Source organism: Chamaea fasciata, unplaced genomic scaffold, assembly GCF_029207755.1.
Source record: "Chamaea fasciata isolate MVZ Bird 193981 ecotype frontalis unplaced genomic scaffold, bChaFas1.0.hap1 SCAF_9, whole genome shotgun sequence".
NCBI lineage: Eukaryota > Metazoa > Chordata > Aves > Passeriformes > Sylviidae > Chamaea > Chamaea fasciata.
In genome coordinates, this window is record NW_027094094.1 from 35052354 (window position 1) to 35071474 (window position 19121).

The 19121-nt window shown below is 56.5% G+C and overlaps 1 protein-coding gene across 1 annotated transcript in view; it reads right to left on the reverse strand.

Moving 5' to 3' along the window:
* Positions 1-114: 114 nt before the first annotated feature.
* Positions 115-19121, reverse strand: part of CDH23 (cadherin related 23) — a 184818-nt gene continuing 165811 nt past the window's right edge. Inside the window, exons 38-69 of the mRNA XM_066191902.1 lie at positions 17712-17933; positions 17510-17629; positions 15487-15667; positions 14498-14631; positions 14099-14308; positions 13900-14007; positions 13337-13439; positions 12371-12496; positions 12083-12286; positions 11383-11841; positions 10446-10562; positions 9656-9880; positions 9403-9572; positions 9001-9138; positions 8726-8845; positions 8136-8313; positions 7301-7512; positions 6583-6777; positions 6170-6280; positions 5830-5959; positions 5408-5671; positions 5120-5281; positions 4744-5000; positions 4390-4487; positions 4180-4300; positions 3929-4008; positions 3577-3617; positions 3212-3272; positions 2700-2829; positions 2492-2614; positions 2204-2317; positions 115-1253 (exon numbers count right to left, since the gene is read on the reverse strand). Of these exons, the coding sequence (XP_066047999.1) occupies positions 927-1253; positions 2204-2317; positions 2492-2614; positions 2700-2829; positions 3212-3272; positions 3577-3617; positions 3929-4008; positions 4180-4300; positions 4390-4487; positions 4744-5000; positions 5120-5281; positions 5408-5671; positions 5830-5959; positions 6170-6280; positions 6583-6777; positions 7301-7512; positions 8136-8313; positions 8726-8845; positions 9001-9138; positions 9403-9572; positions 9656-9880; positions 10446-10562; positions 11383-11841; positions 12083-12286; positions 12371-12496; positions 13337-13439; positions 13900-14007; positions 14099-14308; positions 14498-14631; positions 15487-15667; positions 17510-17629; positions 17712-17933 (5241 nt within the window). The 3' untranslated portion in view covers positions 115-926. The remainder of the gene's footprint in view (positions 1254-2203; positions 2318-2491; positions 2615-2699; positions 2830-3211; positions 3273-3576; positions 3618-3928; positions 4009-4179; positions 4301-4389; positions 4488-4743; positions 5001-5119; positions 5282-5407; positions 5672-5829; positions 5960-6169; positions 6281-6582; positions 6778-7300; positions 7513-8135; positions 8314-8725; positions 8846-9000; positions 9139-9402; positions 9573-9655; positions 9881-10445; positions 10563-11382; positions 11842-12082; positions 12287-12370; positions 12497-13336; positions 13440-13899; positions 14008-14098; positions 14309-14497; positions 14632-15486; positions 15668-17509; positions 17630-17711; positions 17934-19121) is intronic.

The following is a 19121-nucleotide window of genomic DNA, read 5'->3' on the forward strand; positions in this document are numbered from 1 at the left end:
GGTGGAATCTCGTGAAGATGATGGATTGAGGGGTGAGTTAAGAGAGGGTCTTCTCTTCCAAAGAGGGTTTAGGCCTGATGGATCCGGGGAGAAAGGACGACAGACAGGTTACCCAAAGCCATAGACAGTGTATTTCTGAGTCCCGTAACAGACCGTGCCCGAAACTCTCCACGAGGTTACGACAGGAAACTAACCCCTGAACAAACAAACCCAAATGCAAGAGAGAAGGGGAAACAAAAGGGCAACAAAAGACACGCACGAGTACTCCACTTCCAGAAGCCCCAGTTGCTCTCTCTCTTTTTCGACATCGCAACAAGTTTTGGTAAAGCCAGCAAAATGGAGGAATGTCTTTGGGTCGGGTTTTTTTTCTCTTTAATTTTTTGGGTCTTTCCTGACTGGAAAGGTGACATTAATGCCAAAAGGATTCGTTCTCTCCCCACACTAACCTGGCCCTCCCCATGCTCGTGGTTGAGGTGTGACAGCTGCTTGTCCCCAGTCTGTGCCCGGGGGGTGCTGTGGCAGCACATCATCCGCATCCTCACTGCACCTTCCCCTGTCCCGTCCAGTCTGGACTCATCAGATTCATTAGTTTTTCTTTTTTTTTTTTTTTCTTTTTTTTTTTTTTTTTTTTTTAGAAAAAAAACTTTTTTTTTTTTTTAATAGGAAAAATAAAAAAAATTTAATGGTTTCATGGATAAATGACAGGTGAGTAAAAGCATTCCGATCCTGAGAGCCCTCTCCCGGGGCCAAGCTCTCCAAGGCTGCCGGAGCGATCTGCGCCGGCTAGCCTGGACTCCTGCAGGGGAAGAGGGGGCCAAGCTTGGGGTCTTGGGCTGCCCCTTGCCCCCACCACGGCCCCCCCGGTCTGTGTTCCATCCCCGCCGGCCCCGGCTGGCCTAGAGGAGCAGCAGCGGCACCACCACTTGTCATAGCTCGGTGATCTCCAGCGGGCTCTCCATGATCACCTCCCGCATCTTGTGCAGGGGGGTGGACTTGGCCGACTCGGTGCGGGCGTTGTGGTCGCTGTAGCCCCCGCAGTCGGCGGTCAGAGTCTCCAGCGAGCGCCCCAGCACCTTCTGGTCATCCTCGGGCAGGCTGTTGAGGTCGGAGGCCAGCAGCGTGCCCGTGCTGCCGTGCACCACGTGGATGCCGTCGGGACCTTTCAGCTCCACCGGCTGCTTGTGTCGGAAGCGCAGGCTGCCCTGGCTGGGGCTGCGCTCCTCCTCCTCGTCCTCCAGCTCCTTCTGGATCAGCTGCAAGAGAGCCATGGGAGTAGGGAGTCACCACCGTGGCCAAAGCAGCTCCTGGCTTCCCTGACTCCTGCAATGCTGGAGTCCAGCCAGAGGGAAAGGCCCTCCTCTTCTGAAGCACCCTCAGAGCATGGTGATGAGGATCACCAGGAGATGACTTCCACCTGGCTCGCTCCATCTTTGGGTGGATGCCCTGGCTCAGGCACCAGCTGCCAGGTGGATGGTGTGTCCTGCAGCCACCCACCGAGGGGCCAAGGAGGAGTTTCGACCCAGGCTGGAATTTGGGGTTGTATATGGGTGGAGAGGCAGGTGGCAGACAGGGAAAGATGATGAAAGAAGACTGGATGGCGCTGGAGGGGAATAAAGGCATGGGTAGATCGAGGGCAGAAGGGCTGAAAAGCATCTCCCAACCCACTGCTCTCCTCTGCTCTCTTTGCCCCTTGTTTTGCACCCCCGTGAAGGGCAGAAGGCCACAGGAGGAGTTGCTTCTCCCCATACCAGCTCTTCTGCACCAACACCCTCCATCCCAACATTTTTGCCTCAAAACCACAGGTTTTTGAGGCAAAACCCAGAGAAGGAAAAGGAAGAGAAGATGATCCCCCACAGCTTTGGCCAGCTTTGACAGAAATGGGAGCTGATGGACAGAGCCCAGTCTGCAAAGAGGGGCAAAGAGGGGTCAGAAAGACCAAGGGTGTTGCCCTTGCTGATCAGAGGAAACACAAGGAGTCACTGCGGGGAACCCGCAGCCTGGAAAACCCAGTGAAAAAAACAGCAGTGGGAACCAGTAGAAAACCAGTATCTGGCTTGTTTTGATCAAGCAGAGAGTGGGGGGGACCACTGGGTGACAGGGACCACGGCCACAGGGCGTGACCACGGCCCGCGGGGCCAGGAAGACACACTGCATCCCAGAGGGCACGGCAAGCATCCCCCCACGCCCAGGCACACCCCTCTACCTCCGAGACCGAGGAGCGGTCCCCCTGACTGGCGGTGGCCTTATGCACCATCCGCTGGGCAAAGAGCTTTTTCAGGCGCATGTAATCATCCAGGACCACCTTCAGGAGAGTGCCCTGGGTGGAGGGGGAGAGACTCTGGGTTATCCAGGGGAGATGGTTTGATGGGAGGGAGGCCGGCCTCATCCCAGCGTTATTTGGAGCGACGTCACTCTCCAGCGCTGTGACCCTGGAAGGCAGCAGCTGTAAGAGAAGACTCCGCGGTGCAGGACGCCTGGCCTCAACGCTCACCTTGATCGGTCCCTCCCGCATGATCTGGCCCAGCTTGGCGATGTTGTCGTACTCCTGGATGGCTGCCCGCAGGTAGCGGTCGTCCTCGGGCTTGGCGGCGGAGGGCTCTCTCCCGAAGGTGCCCTGCGGGAGGAGAGGGTGGCTCAGGAACTGCAGCGGGGGGCAGGAGCAGGGACACGGTGGCCCGGCGGGGGCCGTGTCTCCTCACGTGGGTGCGGGCAGGGCTGTTCCAGAGGTCGGTGATCTCGCTCAGGTTCTCCGGCAGGTCGTCCTCGTGCTCCGCCTGCGCCGCCAGCTCCATGTTCCTGCAGAAGGGGTCCAGCCACACCGGGTTGGCCCTGCCCGGGGGACAGACACAGCCATCAGGGCGGGCAGAGAGCGGCGGCGTCCCTAACCCCGAGGCTGCACTGCCTCCTCCTGCCCTGTGCAGGTATGAATTTGGCTGCTCTGGATCCAGATTGGCGTCAAACCCCGCCCATTATCTCTGCTTGCCCCAAGACTGGCCAGGATGGGCAGAGAGGGAGTCACAGGAGAAAGAAGAATATTTTTTTAGCTTAGAAGGCTCTCAGAGCAAGCACGTGTCCCGGGATCAGTAATGCTCCATGCCGAGCAGAGCAGAGCAGAGCAGAGCAGAGCGACATCATGTCTCCACCTCCTGGCTCCAAAACACAGGCATCCCTCCCTTGGGAGTAGCCTCCAACTCCAGGAGGTGGCACTCACCCATCAAAGGAGTACTTGTTGGTGTTTGGCATGTCCATGATGTCCATGAAGCCTCTGTTCCCTGCAAAAGGCAGGGATGAAAGTTACAGGGCGGCACGTTGGTGGGCTCAGCAGCAAACCACGGGGTGACACTTCTTCATCAGGGAGGGATAAAGAGCAACCGAAAAGGCAGTGAGAAACAAGGTGCGGAGTGGCAGGTAACGCAGAGCCTGATGCTGAGAAAAGCCTCCCGCCATCACACCTCACAGGGCAGGATCACTTGTGATATCCCCCGTGATATCCCCCGTGTCTCCCTGTAACCCTCCTCCGTGCTCTCCATGCACCCCACTCTCCCATGCAGCTGAGACACCCCAAACACTGCTCACCAGTGGAGCCAGCCACGATGGCTTTCAATTTCCTTTTGTGCCTGCAAAAGAAACACAGCCAATCAGGGAAGAAAATAAGGAAGATGCTGGAAAGGAGAAGGACACACAGACACAGATTTGCAATAACCCTTCATATAGGGCATCCATTAAATAATAAACATTAAATAAGGCTGGGGAGCTTGGAGGGGAGAGGCACCATCAGAATTCAAACTGTGCATTTTGGAGGAAGAGGCATTGGGAAGCTGATGCCCTCCTTTGCTTGCTGGCATTTCCAGGGCCAGGAGAAGCCACGCTGGCCCCCCTGGTCTAAGGGGACATTGCAGGGGCTGGGCAGAGCCCAGGAGTCACTCACACTGTCCGGTAGTACCAGTTCATGAGGATAAAGAGCATGGCAGCCAGGAAGAGCAGGACGGCCAGCACGATGATTGCCATCTAGGAGAGACAGAGGCACAGGGGAAACCTCTGGCATGCAGCCAGCACCCTGATGGCCACGCGCCCGAAGTTATACAGGTGGAACATCTCTCCAGGCACTGACCAGTCCCCATGGGAAAGGGACACCACCCCCTCTGTGAGCAGCATCTCCACCCCCAGCTGGAGCCTTACCTGCAGAGCCGAGAGGTCGTCCGGTGCCCGGGCAGTAATGGCAGGCTGCACGTCCAGCACGTTGTAGTTCCTGAACAGATTCCTCAGCTGCTCCTTGTTCTCGTCTATCATCTGAATAACTCTGGGAAGAGAAGGGTTGCTTGGGCACCTTGACATTAATGAGGGTCCCCAAGGAGCCAGGCGGGGGGAGGGGGGAGCCAGGGGACGTACCGCTCCACGTCCAGGATGCGGTTGGTCTCCCTGTTCACTACGTGGATCAGCAGCTCCGTCTGGGCAAAGTTCACCCGGCCTTTCTTGTCAACGTGGAACTGGGGAGAGACAGCAAGGTCTGCAGCGTGGGAGAGGAGTCTCCTCCTGAGTGTGCCTCGAGGTGTGCTTGTGTGGCAGGAGACCCTCAAGCATCAATCTGGACCCCTTCAGTACACCCCAGCCTGGGTGTATCCGTCACCTTCAGAGCCCAGGGGTGTCTGTGGTCATCCAGACAGGACTCCATCAAAGGAGACTCCCAAACAGCATGTGGAAGGTTATCTACCCCTCAAAGCAACCTCCAGGGTGGACGGTTACCTGCACATCATCTGTGTTGACGATGGCGCCCGTGATGTTGGAGAGCAGGCTGATGAACTCCTCCTCGAACTGCCTGACCTTGTCGGGGATCTCATTAATGATGATTTTGACCCGCTGGTCATCCCGCAGGATGTAGATCCCCACAATGGCCGTGTCATTGTGGCCCACCAGGTCAGAGGCCATAATGTCCACCACAAAGTAGCCGGGGTTATAGGCCGTGAAGAGGTCAAAGGTTCGCAGGATGCCATCAAGGGTTCCTGTGGAACGGATGGCCACATGCCCGGGATTAGTGACACCTTTGGCCGTGGGGACATCTTTGCCTGCAGGGATGTCTCTGCTCAAGGTCCCATGCTCCTGCAGAAGGCCAGGCACCCACCGATGCTGAAGATGTTGGCCACCTCCTCAGAGTCATTGGAGTGCTGCTTGATGTAGCGGATGCCCAGGATGTTGTACAGGACCAGGCTGTTATTGCCCACATCGGCATCCACTGCGAGCACTCTGATCAGCTCCGACCCCACCTTGGCATCGGTGGCAACCCCTTTGAGGGAGAAATGGGAAAGGGACCTGGGGCCAGGCTGGCTCTCACTGCCCCATCATCCTGCTGGATTTTCCTGGAAGTGTCTCTGGCTCCTGGTGCCCCCCCACAGCCCCTGGCACCTCTTACCCGCCGTGTACTCCGACTTGGTGAACTGGGGGGACTGGTCATTGATGTCATCCAGGAAGATCCGCACCTCCTGAAGAGTCAGGTCCTCGCTGAGATCCCAGAACTGGGCTCTTCCTGCCCGCCGGCCCCGAGGAGGAGCCCAGTTCCTCTGGCTGGATGCTTTGACGATGATGGAGTGGTATGGCTCCTTCTCCCGGTCCAGGTCTCGCAAGACCTTCAGCTTCCCTTCTCGGCTCAGCTGGAAGTTGCTCTCCTGGTTCCCAGCTGGGTGCAGAAAGGCATCCCCAGTTAGTCCTCTTGGGGCTTGGCACTTCCAAAATGCCACCGTGCCCGTTGAGCAGGGCAGAGAGGCAGCAAGGAGAGGATGGAAATCCTGGGTGAGAGGTGTGTGGGGGACGCAGAGCCGCCATCCCCACACCCACCTGCTATGAAGTAGTAGACAATGGCGTTGGAGCCCTCGTCTGCGTCCACCGCACCGGTGACGTTCCCCACCACGGTGCCTGGCCGTGAGTGCTCGGGGACAGAGAGTGCCTGGTACTGGGGACTATCCCTCTGCCAGACACCCCAGGGAAAGGAATGCTATGAGCACTGAGGTCACTTCAAATAAAAGTGGGCAAATCCTGCGGTGCACCCCGCCATGGTGGTGCCCAGGTGTGCACACGCCATCACATGTGCTCGCTGGCATCCCCATCCCTGCATCGCCTGCATCCCCTACATCCCCTACATCCCCTGCATCCCACCCCCTTCACCCTGGTGCCTTACAGGTGGCCTGAGGAAGATGGGTTCATTGTCATCGATGTCATCGAGTGCTACCTGGAGGGGCTGCATGGTCTCATAGGGTGGCTGGCCCTGGTCGCAGGCCACGATGATCAGCTGGAGAGAGAGGCAAAATGGCTCTCCTGGGCAAAACCACATGGGCTGGGAGACCACATCATTGAGGCAGGGACAGAGAGGACAGCAGGATGGTGGAGGATTTGGGGGGAATTTAACAGGGAATTGGGTGCTGGCCCACCAGGATGCAACCCCCCTGTGACACTTGATAACCACCCAGTTCCGGCGAAGGTGTGATATCTCCCCAGCTGTGCTGACCCCATCCTCAGCACATCACTTGCACCGCACCCGCCCATGCCGGACCCACAGCCTCAAGGCCCGTCCCGGCCCCCTGCCTGGCTCACATTGTACACTGCCTGCTTCTCCCGGTCCAGCCGCATGGCCGTCTGGATCAGCCCGCTGACAGAGTCAATGCTGAAATACTCCCAGTCCTTGTTCCCTGCCCCGGTTTTCAGCAGGTTGTAGAGCACCACTCCATTGAGACCCTCGTCTTTGTCCGTGGCATAGACCTCGTAGACGTTGGACCGCAGGGGGATCTCCTGCTTGCACACACACAGCCCTTTAGCCTTGGCACTGCAGGCAAACCCCCTGCTCCCCCTGCCCCTCCAGACTCCCTTGGTTCAAAATCCCCCCTTGGGTCTGGAGGTCAGCAAGCTCCCACTACCCGAAGCCCAACAGGGGGCTGGCAACACGGAGCCATGATTCCCTCTGGCCTGGTGGGTGGGGACTGGCTGAGTCAAGCCTGGCTTCCCAGAAAGGAGAAAGACCGTCAGCATTTTCAGCCCATGTTTATAAACACACTCTGCACGCACTGACTACTAATTCTGAGTGCTGCTGGGGTTTCTGTTCCCCAAATCTGCCCCATCACCCCACTCACATGTATGGAGGGAGGCTGGTTTTGAACATCCACTCCCCATGACCCAAACCTTCTTGCCACATGCTAAATCTAGGTCTTGTTGCCTCCCCAGTGGAGATGGAGTTTGGATTTTGCTGTTATAGGCAGGAGTGCTCCTGAACACACTCTCAACATGCCGCAACCCTGCTCCCTCCCAAGGGATTTACCTCCTTGATGTGCAGGATGGTGCCGTTGGGCGGGCGGACAAAGACAGGGCGGTTGTCGTTGATGTCGATGACCTCGATGTGGAGCATGGTGGTCCCCCAGAGAGGGGGATGCCCCTTGTCTGTGGCCACCACAGTCAGGTTGAACCTCTCATAGGACTGCAGGCGCCGCCGGGATGTGACAAGCCCGGAGTCTTTATTGATCTTGAAAGCCTCTGAGGACAGAAAAAACGCCCACATCTCTGGCTCAGGGCACTTCGCACCAGATAAATTATGACTAGAAATGAATATACCAACTGAAGTGCACCCCCCACAAAGAAGGCCAGGGGTGTGGGTGGTCTCAGGGCTTTCAGAGCATCCCAGCCACATTGCCACATCCTTGTCTTTGGGACCTACTCCCTGCTCAGCCCTGTCAGTAGTTCACTTCTGCCCAGGCTGGAACATTGGAGCTTTTGCCTCATTTATGTAATTTCTCAGTGTGCAGATATACTGGATTTCAGGCACTATCATTAGCCACCCACGCTCTTTGCCCCTTCAAAGCCTTCACCTAAAGCAGGCAGTGAGTTTGCTCCAAGACACATTCATGTACATAGAAAGTCCTGCTGGGGTGGGGAAGACAAGAGCATACGCCAAGGCTGGGCTGCAGGACGAAGGCAGGCAAAGTCCTAACATCCCACACCATGAAACTGCAGAGCCACAGAGAAAGCTCCACGCTTTCAGTATTGCTTCCAGGAGTCCAAACCAGCCACAGGAGATGGGGTGTAGGCTTGGTGCCTATGACTCCTTCCTCCTCATAACCCTCCTTCCTGGGCAAGAGCCCCTTGCCCCCAGCACTTACCTGCTCCAGGACCCTCGATGCTGTAGGTCACCACGCCATTGTCCCCTTCGTCCAGGTCGGTGGCACTCATGGTGATCACTGACGTCCCCGCTGGCTCATTCTCGTAGACGCTGGTGCTGAACTGGCTCTTGCTGAACTGGGGCCTGACATCGTTGATGTCCAGGACTGTGATCAGCACCTTTGACAAAGCACGTCCAGCTGGGTGACGTGAGGCTGGGGAAGGCTGGGCAGCCCCCAGGGCCATACCCCTGCTGTGACCTGCAGCTCTGCTGCTGGAGAGAGGTGCCCCTTCCTGCTATTTGTTTTACTCCACCAGCTGAATTCCTGCCTCCAACAATGGGGGCTGCCGTGGCTGGGGCACCCATTCACACCACAGCACTTGCAGACAGTAGCGTCATCCCCCCACCCCTCCTGCCGATGTGCTGTCCCCACCTCACAAAGTGCCCTGCACCATCCACCCCACAGCTCCTGGTGTCATCCTTCTGCCTGATTCCCCCCCTGGTCCAACCACTGGGGAGGAAAGGTGGAGCTTAAACACCTCCTCGCTGGTGACCAGTACCCAAGGGGTGACGGGAGGAGGAGAGCCCTACCTGCACAGAGTTCTCCCGACGGTTACTGGAGACATCCCCAGGGTTGTCCCTAGCCACAGCTGTCAGTGTGTAGTGATCCTTCTTTTCCCGGTCCAGGGCTGACAGGATGTAGATGTCACCCTGCAGCACACAGAGACCTTCAGGTGGACCTCGTCTGGCAGAGCTGGTACTCAAGAAGGGGCAGAAGGTGAGGTGTGGGAGCAAGCCACAAGCTGGGACTATTTCAGCCTCCCTTCCCTTTCCCTGCTCTGTTCCAGCCTCTGTTGGCTCCTTACCGTGTTGGGATTTATCCCAAACTTGCCCTCTCCATCGCTCAGGCTGTACTGGATGAGAGCAAATTGCCCGGAATCTGCATCGGTGGCCGTGACGCTCAGGATGACCATACCCAGCGGCACATCCTCAAAGACAGCTTTCTGCAACAGAGGGATCAGGCAGGAGTGGCTCAGCCCGGGCAGTAACTGAGGGCACGGGGGGCACCCAGGACTGGGCACAGCCAGGCTCCCAACAAGGTGCAGGCACAAAACACATGGCAGGGTTGGCCATCTTCTCCAAATGGTTCAAGCACGGGCAGCGGGAGGAGAAGGTGTCCCTGGAGAATCCCCAGCTCTGTGCCTGTGCTCACCATGCAGGCAGTGCCCAGCCCCACACGCAGAGTTTAACAGGGGAGCCCAGCTCACCTGGTAGGATGACTGACTGAAAACAGGGTTGTTGTCATTGATGTCCACAATCTGGAGGTACACGGGGATCTCAGCGGATCTGCGGGGAGAGCCGTTGTCGGAGGCACGGACCGTGAAGTTCAGCCACTGCACCTCTTCATAGTCCACTGTCCTGTTGGCCACAACCTTTCCTAGAGGATGGCAGACCCTGGAATGAGAAACCTGACCCAGGTCACCGACCTGCCCCAGATTCCCACCTCCCCAGACCACCAACCTGCCGAATGGTCTTCCAGACAGGCGTAACCTTCTGGAGAGAGGTTCAGCAGCTCGTAGGTGATCTGCCCATTGGCACCTTTGTCAGGGTCCACTGCTGAGATGGAGATGAGCGTGGTGCCCTGTGTGGCTCCCTCCAGGATCTTCTCAGTGAAATAGGTGACCCCGAAGGGGCGGAAGCGGGGTGTGTTGTCATTGACATCTAAGACGTTGACTGTCAGCTTGGCTGTGGCCATGGTGGAGACCATAGTTGGGAGAGAACAGGAGAACAAGTGAGAAAGAGAAGGGAAGGAAGGCTGGGAGGAAAGAGGGTTGTAAAGCCACAAGTATGAAAGTCCAGAAGAGCCAGCTGGTGCTGGTTCATCAAGAAAAATTGCAATATGCCCCAAAGCCACTATGCCCCGAGCATGCTATGGATGTCCCTATGCTGCAGTGGGACACCTGCTCCTGATCTTTGCTTGCCTCCTCACACTTGAGCCTGACTTTACCCATAGTGGGGGGGCAAGATGTGCTAGGAATAGTAATGAAGAAATGAGTGCCTGCTATGGTGAGGTTATGGGCACACAGTCCTTTCCATACTCATTGCAGCCCTGGGATGCCTGGGACATTTTCTAAAGGAGTCCTCAGGAGAGAACCCGAACCCGATGGGAGCTGTTCCAGAACTGGTTCTGCTGGAAATGTTGCTGGACAGGATGAAGGTGGGAGAGCTGCTGATTACCCAGTAGCAGTACTGGTGCCTGGGAACGGCTGTGCCAGTCCCTGTCCCCACACCGCCTGGGGACAACCCTTACCGTTGGGCACGCTGACCGAGCGGTCGATGACTTCGCTGGCGTTGTCATGGACAGAGATGGTGACCTCGTAGGTGGCCACTAGTTCACGGTTGAGGGGAGTCTTGATTTTCACAGCTCCTGGGAAGCCCAAAAAGATGGATGTCACAGGCTGTGCCTGTACCCCAGCCTGGGCAGGGAGGTGTGTACCGGCTGACTGCTGCACCCTGTGCCATGCTTGTTCTCCTGCCTCTCCAAAGGGTGAATGAGGAAAACACTTGAGAGCTACAGGAAGAGACAACTGTTCTCCCCCTGCTCTCCATATCCTTCCTACCTGCCTGTTCCACATGGCCTCAGGTGGTTCCAGTTGCACATCCAAAAGGGGCTTGGGAGCAGCTGTTCCTGCTCCCCTGCACAACCCCATCCACCCAAGCTCAGCACCTTTAGCATCCTTGTCCTGTATCTTTTCCAACAAGGGCATTTTTCTTTCCTGGATCAGCTTTGTGCGTCCAGAAGAGACGCAGGGAGCTCCTGGGCCTCCTTGCCCAAAGGAGCCCACCACCTGCCCTGGAGTGCCCCCTTGCTCCCCCAGTGAGGGTGCTTGGGTCCAGTCTGCCAGGGCTGCGCAGCCCCTGGCCCACAAGGGAGGCCATCTCTGCCAATGGAGATGGGTGAGATGGAGGGAGGGAGGCCACGGGTGGCACGGAGACAGAAACGAGCACAGACACAGAGACAAACCTGGCAGGCTGAGAGCCGGAAAAGAAAGCAAAGTTAAGTCAGTCAGACAGGGAACAGAAGACAGGGTAGGGTGAGACAGGGCAGCTGGAGGAGGACAGCAGGAAGGCAGGAGAGAGCATCACCTCCCTGCACCTTGGACACCTACCTCCAGGCAGAGAAGATGTAGAAGCAGAAACGAGGAGAGGGGTCCACACTGCCCACTCTGCCCTTCCTGCTCTCCTACCTGTCCTAAAATCCACCGTGAACGCTCCTTGCTGCTCGGGCACCAGCGCATCCGTGTCATCGCGGGCCACGATCCCCAGCAAGTAGTACTCCAGGCGAGGGTGGAGGTCCCTGTCGATGGCGGTCACCTCGGCCACCACGGTGCCAGGGGGAGCTGACTCGGGGACGCTGACGGTCTGGATGGGGTTGATGAACTCGGGCCGGCAGTCGTTGATGTCGTCAATGGCGATGCTGACGGTGGCGGTGCCCGAGAGCGCCGGGGTGCCCTGGTCCACAGCCACCACCGTCAGCCGGTAGGCATCGCGCTCCTCCCGGTCAATGGTGATGTTGGCCACGCGGATCACCCCTGTGGTGGCATCAATCAGGAACCTGTCCTGGCCACCACCCTCAATACGGTAGTCCAGCTGTTGGTTGAGGCCGCTGTCAGCATCTGTGGCTGTCACCTGAAGGACGGAGAAGCCTGGAAAGGTGGGACACAGCCCTCTCAAGCGAGCGTTGGAGGGCAGCAGTAACAAGCCCTCGGTCCCAAGTTAAATACCATCAGGCATTTGGCAGCCTCAACCCTATACATGGGCAACCTCAACACACAGATTTTCCCTTTGATCCCATCCTGGTCAACTGGCTCACTGGGAGCTGGATCTTCACAGTCCCAAGGGGACACCCAGGTCACCCCATTTCCCACCCTCACATCCAGTCCTGACCTGGAGGGCTGTTCTCCAACAGCCGTGCCGTGATGGATGCTGGCTGGAAGACAGGGTGGTTGTCATTGTCATCCAGGATGGTCACTGCCAGGCTGGCAGTGCTGTTCAGCCCCCCCACATCACGAGCCACCAGCGTGAATTCCAGGTGAGGGTCCAGCAAAGCCTCTCGGTCTATCACACCACCGGGCTTCACCGAAACCACACCTGGAGAAGGGGAAAAGCCTGGTGGCAGACCATGTGAGGATCTGGTGGCCCTGGGCTAGGGACAGACCAGCTGAACCACCCCACCTGTCTTGCTGTTGATAACAAAGAGGTCCAGGGACGCCTTCAGGAGCTCATAGGTCACCACGGCATTGCTGCCCTGGTCAGCATCCAGAGCTAGGATGGGTCCATTGAGCATCGTGACCAGAGTCCCTGGATGAGATGACAAAAGCATTAGGGAGTGTGGCAGCCCCCTGCAGGGCCCCTCTGTCCCCCTCCCACCCCGGTGACACATGAGGGACAGCAATGAATGGATGGAGGAGGTGACAGAGCTGGGCCTCATGGGGTATGAGGCACTGTGGGGTGGCTGCTGCAGCCTTGCAGACCGACTCGCGAGGCCCAGGAGAGGTGGTGGGACATCCAGCTAAAAGCAAACAGACAGACACATCCATCAGAGGGGTGGCACCAGCACCCCGCCACCGAGGGTGTCACCTGGAGGCACCCAAAACCTTGGCTTGAGATGAAGGCCTCAATGACAGGACAGGATACCAGAGGTCTTGGAGCAGGGAGCAATTTAAACGGCAATAAGGTAAAACAAAACAGTAAGAATAGTCTTTCTAGCTCTTTGTCTGGGACGTGTCTATCTGGACAGGCTGGACTCTTTTAAAAAATCTCTAACCCCTGGAGCAGGGAAGTTCCAGGTGATGGAGAGATGGCAGCCCATCCCCTTCAGGGTATTGGGCAGATGGGTGTGCTCAAGGCTGCCCCCAAGGCTCTGCTCAGCCCACGGGCACCTGCTGCAGCTGAACAAATCCCAAATGGATTTCTGACCTGGGCCATGAAGGGTTTCCACAAGCGACATGGAACAAAGCTACGGTCTCCTCAAGGTTGATCAAGGCACGAATTCCTCAAATTCAGCATCCCTGTCCCACTGAGCTGCAGCCCTGCCCTGCTCAACGTCCTGTCTCCTCCCCCACAGCCAGGAGACACCTCCCCTCATCCAGCCCTGAAGGAGTCTCCAGGAGCCACAAAAGAGAGTGAAGAGAGACCTACCAGGGGGCGAATTCTCCATCACCTCAGCCTGGTAGGAACTCTGGGTGAAGAGGGGGCGGTTGTCGTTCTCATCCGCTATGGAAATGACCAGCAGGTCAAAATCCTAAAAGGAAATTGGGACAAGAGGGCGATGACCATAATGTCCTTTCCTTGAGCTCACCTTCCCCCTCTCGCACCTCTAGTCAAAGCTGCATTCCCTGGACTACCCTCGAAGGTGTGCAGGGACCCTCCTGCTGGGGCAGTCAGCCAAAGGATGCTCCACTATCATTGCGGTTGCCCAACTCTCCAGCCCAACGTCGTCCCACCTTCCATGACATCTACTGCTGTTGCAAGGAGTCAACAAATGACTTTGGACTTGCCCTAGATCCTACTAGGTCCTGTTTTCTGCTGGGGATGGGGCTGTAGCCCCCTCCTTGTGATCCCCAGATGCTTTCTGGGGATGGGACACCTGTCAGAAACACCGTGGGTAAAGGCACTGCTTATTTTTGGCCATGGCAGGAACCCCCTTGCCCACCTGCCCTCCCGTCTGCACCACTGGAGGTGCCGGCAGTGTCCGTAATTACCCGCCTGGCATTGCGCATGTTCTCGGGGTTGTCCTTCACTGTCACAGTCAGCCTGTACTCGGCCACCCGCTCCCTGTCCAGCGGGCGGTTCACGTATACAACGCCACTCTGAAGGGAGAAAACACCACGTGGGATGTGAGGAATGCTTCCCCTGGGGCACTTCCTGCCAGGACCAGCATCCCACTCCCCCGGGCCATACGGTGCTGTTGATGTAGAAGGAATTCTCTGTGTTCCCTGCTGTTATATCGAAGGTCAGGAGGGCGTTGGGGCCCTGGTCCGCATCCCGGGCGAGGACGCGGGTGACAAAGCTGGAGACAGCGGCGTTCTCACTCAGGGTGAGGTTCATCGGGAGGTTCAGCAGCACGGGGTCATTGTCATTGATGTCCAGCACACGGACACCCACCAGCATCTGCCAGGGAGAGAAGCATGTGGCACATATTTCCATGCCTCCCATCCTTTTCTTGCACTCCTCACCCCAACTCAGCCCCCTGTGGAAAGGCCTAAGGACGAGGAGAACAAGGTGGAGGGGAGGAGAACGAAGCCAGAGATCAAAAGAGAAAGAACTGGGCACGAGAGACAGCAGGCCTGGGGGACTCACAGTGGAGCTGAGGGGAGGCACCCCCCGGTCCCTGGCGGCGATGGTGAGGTTATAGAAGGGGATGTTCTCGCGGTCCAGCTCGGCGTCCTTCCGCACCCGCAGCTCTCCTTCCACTGGGGAGATGACAAATTCCCCTGCCGGAGACAGCGGGGCCCTGGCTCTCACCATGCTTTGACTCCCCAAGGGAGTGGCTTGTTTGGGAGCTGAGGCACCACGGCAGGTCTGGGGACAAACCCATGCCCCTTTACTGCAGATAGAGGAGGATTGTGACAGCTGGGGACTGTGCTGGATGCACCCCCAGGTAGCAGCAGGAGCAGAGGATGGGGTGAATGGCCAAAAAAGAGGTGCCTGTGCCTGTTTCCTGGGCCTTTCCGAAGATGCCAACAGCCCCTCCATGCCCTGGGATGGCCAGAGCGGGGTGGGCTACACAGCATAGACCACCCATGAGCTGAAGGGCCTTGTCCTGCTTGTTCTGGAAAAGCTTTGCAGTGGGGTGAGCTGGGAGATGGGACTGAGCTCTGCCTTCCAGATTCCCTGGACCTAAGTCACCGCTCCCTTCACCGAGGGACATCCAGATACCCCCATGGTGAGGAATGCCCTCAGCTCCTCTGCCATCTGCACCATGGTGCTGGTGGAGCTGTGAGTGCTGGAGAGCAACTCAGTCCCCCAACACCCTGCAAACCCCACAGGGACTCAGGGATGAGGCTCAGTTTCTGTGCTTTGTTTTTTTGCCTTTTCAGTTTCTTTTCACCTTCGTTGTTTAGCAGATTTCCCCCTTCCCACCACAAGCCTCAGCCACCCTCTGTCCAGGCACGAACAGGTTAAGTCTCCTGTTGCTCAAAACAGGATTTCCTGGTGTTGACAGGCTGAGCCGAGCCGGGAGGGAGGATGGCTTTTATGAAGCGCTTCCGCCCCACGCTCTCTCCCGCAAGCCAGGCTCTTCCACAGGGCAGCCAGCGGGAGAGGCGATGCCCCCTGTCCCCACTCACCCAGGGGGTCCCCGGCGATGATGCTGTATTCCACTTGTCCACTGGGTCCCGAGTCCCCGTCGTGGGCCAGGAAAGTCCAGACACGAGGGCCGGGCTGCCCCTCGGTGACATCAAAGGGACCCTCGTAGGGCCGCGGGAAGGTGGGACAGTTGTCATTGATGTCATTGAGGTTCACCAGCACCTGTGGTCGTGGTGAGAAGCATGAGGGTTGTGAGAGGAGAGGGATGGAAGGGGAAGGGAAGACCACCCTGCTGGCCACGACCATGGGAAGCTGTGGATGGGTGACATGGCAAAATGCCCCCCATATTTCTGGCTTTTCTGGGCTCACTGGACATCCAGCTCACAGCTCAGAGATTCAAACTCGGTTATTCCTGAGCACGCCTGTCCGACAGCCACACTGCAGGACTCCAGCTGCACACTGCTAAACCTCTAGGCCACACACCATGGTGGGGAACTCGATGCAAAAACCCAGTGTCCTCCACATCCACATCCAAACGTGTCCAGGACAGACAAAACCACAGACACGAGTTTGGAGACACCTGGTCTCCTGCAGCCAGCTGCACACTGGCTCACTCCTTTACCTCCAACAAATACTTAATTCCTAATGCTGAACAAACTTTAAAAAATTGACAGGTTGCATCCTTGGTCCAACAAAACCACCACCACCACTGGAAAAACACTGGAAATGAGGAGTTTTCTAACATCCTGGGTTGAAGAACAGTGAAATCCACCAGATCGGCATTTGTTGCTGGCTAAATCCAATCTTTACAGAGAGTATATCCAAGTTTCTGCTCCGTTTCCTAGCAGTAGAGAAAACAAACACTGACACGCCTTATCAGGGTGATGGATTTCCCATCACTGAGGATCTCAAATAATCCCTAAACCTCCTCTTGCTAGAAGCTGTGTTTTCATACATTGCTGGCACAAACTCCTTGAGCAGTGGAGGGAGGGTGTTTCCTATCTTTCCTGGCTTCGGTGCTTGTTGCTGAAGGGGTTTCCAAGTTCATGTCTCTGCTTCAGCCAAATGCAGGGGAAGCTCTGCCTTTGCCTGCAGCACATGGCAGCCACTGCCATCGCTGCCTGCAGTTAAACCCTGGGTCTGTCCTGGGCCAGGATGTCATCCCCAACAGTATCAGATGCCCAAATCTGAAGGCTTTCCCTTTGTCCAAGCATGAAGTCCCACTGCCAGGCTTGTGGGGACAGATTTTATCCGTAGAAATTTCCCACACTGGCATCTCCCCTTCAGTTTTTCTTTTTTCTTCCTTTCACACACAAGAACTTATCTCCTTTTGGGGGATTTACAAAACCTGTGGCTCAATATCAGGGTGAGGTACAATGGTCCATGGCAGAAGATTCAACCCATCCCTGCCACCTGCAGACCACCAAGTCAATCTTGGCATGCTGTACAATTTGCCAAGTTTTGGTTTTGGTCGCAAAAATAATCAGTGTACTCAATTCCTGTATTTGCTTTGGAGCTGCTTGCCTGCCCTCCCCAGTCTTTGAGCAGGACATTAAGTTCAGGTCACTGTGGCCCAGGGAAAACAGAAAGAGCTACAGAGAAAAGCAACATAAAAATGACTTGAGGCTTTAAATAACCTCCTTGCAAGGGAAAAGGGAATTTTAAAAGCACATAAATAACAAGAAAAGATCAAGATGGAGCTGAAATCATTGCTATAGCAATGCTTTACTACCTGCTGGACACCTGCTTGATCTTCCCTTCAAGCAGGAAGGACCAAGATGATATCTCAAGAAAACATAATTTAACTTAAAAGGAGTTCCAGGAATTTCTCTATGTCTTTGCATGACCAAGTAACTGGGCTAATTAATCTAGAAGCATCTCTTGCACATGACCCTGTTTTGAAACACCCTTGAGAGAGCAAGGCAACAGCAACTGGGCAAACTGGCCACGGCTGGGAAAGGCAACTGGTGACCACTGGGAAGGAGATGTGAAACTGCTCCCGAAGTGGGAACTCCTTGGCCTCGGAGAGGCCACAGTGTCGCAACCCCCCCGTCAGCTCCTTACTGTGGCGGTGGATGTCAGCCGGCGCGAGATGACAGGGCACTGGTCGGTGGCAGTGATGACCAGGGTGTAGCGCCCGTGGCTGATCTCGTAGTCCAGTTCCTTCACTGTGCGGATCTCCCCCTGCAAGAAGAGGGGAGAGCAGCTGGGAGTGAAGGGAGCGGGACAGGGATGCGTCTGGAACAGGGCCGGTGTCTGTACTGACCGTGGCGTTGTCAATGTGGAAGGTACCCAAGATGTTGCCTTCGGTGATGGCGTAGGCCACCGTGCCATTGGGTCCCTCATCCTGATCCAGGGCCTGCACAGTGACCAGGGTGGCGTTGAGTGTGGAGGGACCTTCGTCAAGGGTCACCTCGTACAGCTGCTGCCGGAAGGCGGGAGCGTTGTCATTCTCGTCCAGGACGGTGACATACACCGTGGTGGTGGCCTGTCGAACACAGAACACGGCATTAGTTAAGCACCGTGGAGGTGTTTGCTGGGTAATCTCTGGAGCCAGCTGGGAAAGGCTGGATCTGTCAAGGTCAATGACCAACATGGGCTCAACACTGCCAAGAGACACAGAGTGCAGGGCTCCAAATGAAATGAGCCGTGGCTTCAGACGCAATTCCAGGTAACGGCTGGCTACAGAGATAAATGCATTGAGATTAAATCACACCCTTGTTCCCAAGCAAAGCGTGTCTCTAAGGGATCCCTCCTCTTTTCACGGTTTACCATTGCTGGCAACACCAGGGAGCAGCCCATGGCACAGGGAAAACCAGATGCTTAACCCCACTGTGCATCCCTGCCTTTGGAGGAGGCATGTGTGAGTCCTTGCCTTGGCATTGGGGACACCCTGATTGTTACTAACAAGTGTGGCAATCTGGATGGAAAATACCCAGAGACGATGCTGCCACGGCTCAGTGGAGGAACAAAACCGAGCAACTTGGACAAGGGGACTGACCTCCCACGGTCCCACCACCTCCCTGCTGACCACATCATCTCTGCTGGTCAGTCTCCGCTGGATCAGAGCCTCTTCCAGCTGTCGCTGGCCCTGCACAGGCACCTGGACGTCCTGGCTGTCTTATGGGGGCATCACCCCACGTGGGCATGGGGCACAGCACTTTGCCTAAGGGCTCAGCACGGAGCTGGTGGCTTGGGACAATAAACCACTACCTTAGTGTGTCTGGGCTTCATGCCTACACCTTCCCCCAGCAACAAATTTCTTCCAGCCAGCCAAGGGTTATGTTTTTGGCAGGAGCATCACAGCCGTGTTTGCTGTAAAAACCACAATGGCACACGGTAATTAGGTACTTTTCTATTTCCCTGCACACTCCGGATTCGGAGCAGGCAAGCAGCAAAGTTTCCTGCGGTTTGCACAACTCCGCTTGTCTCCGGGCTCCACTTTCCAGGGCAGGCTGACTGGAAATGAGGCAGCTCTCAGCTGCAGCCAGAGATTTTGTTGATGCCTTTGGAATTTGAAGAGAAGCTCCAGGAGCAATTATGTGTCAGATCACGGGGCTGCTTTGCTATTTCAGGGCACAGAGTGTAAATGGGCTGTAGGAGGGGGATGCTTCGCTCCTATTTTGGGGGGGAAATCTCCGTTGTTCTCATTTCCAGGTCGGCATTGCTCTGAGTA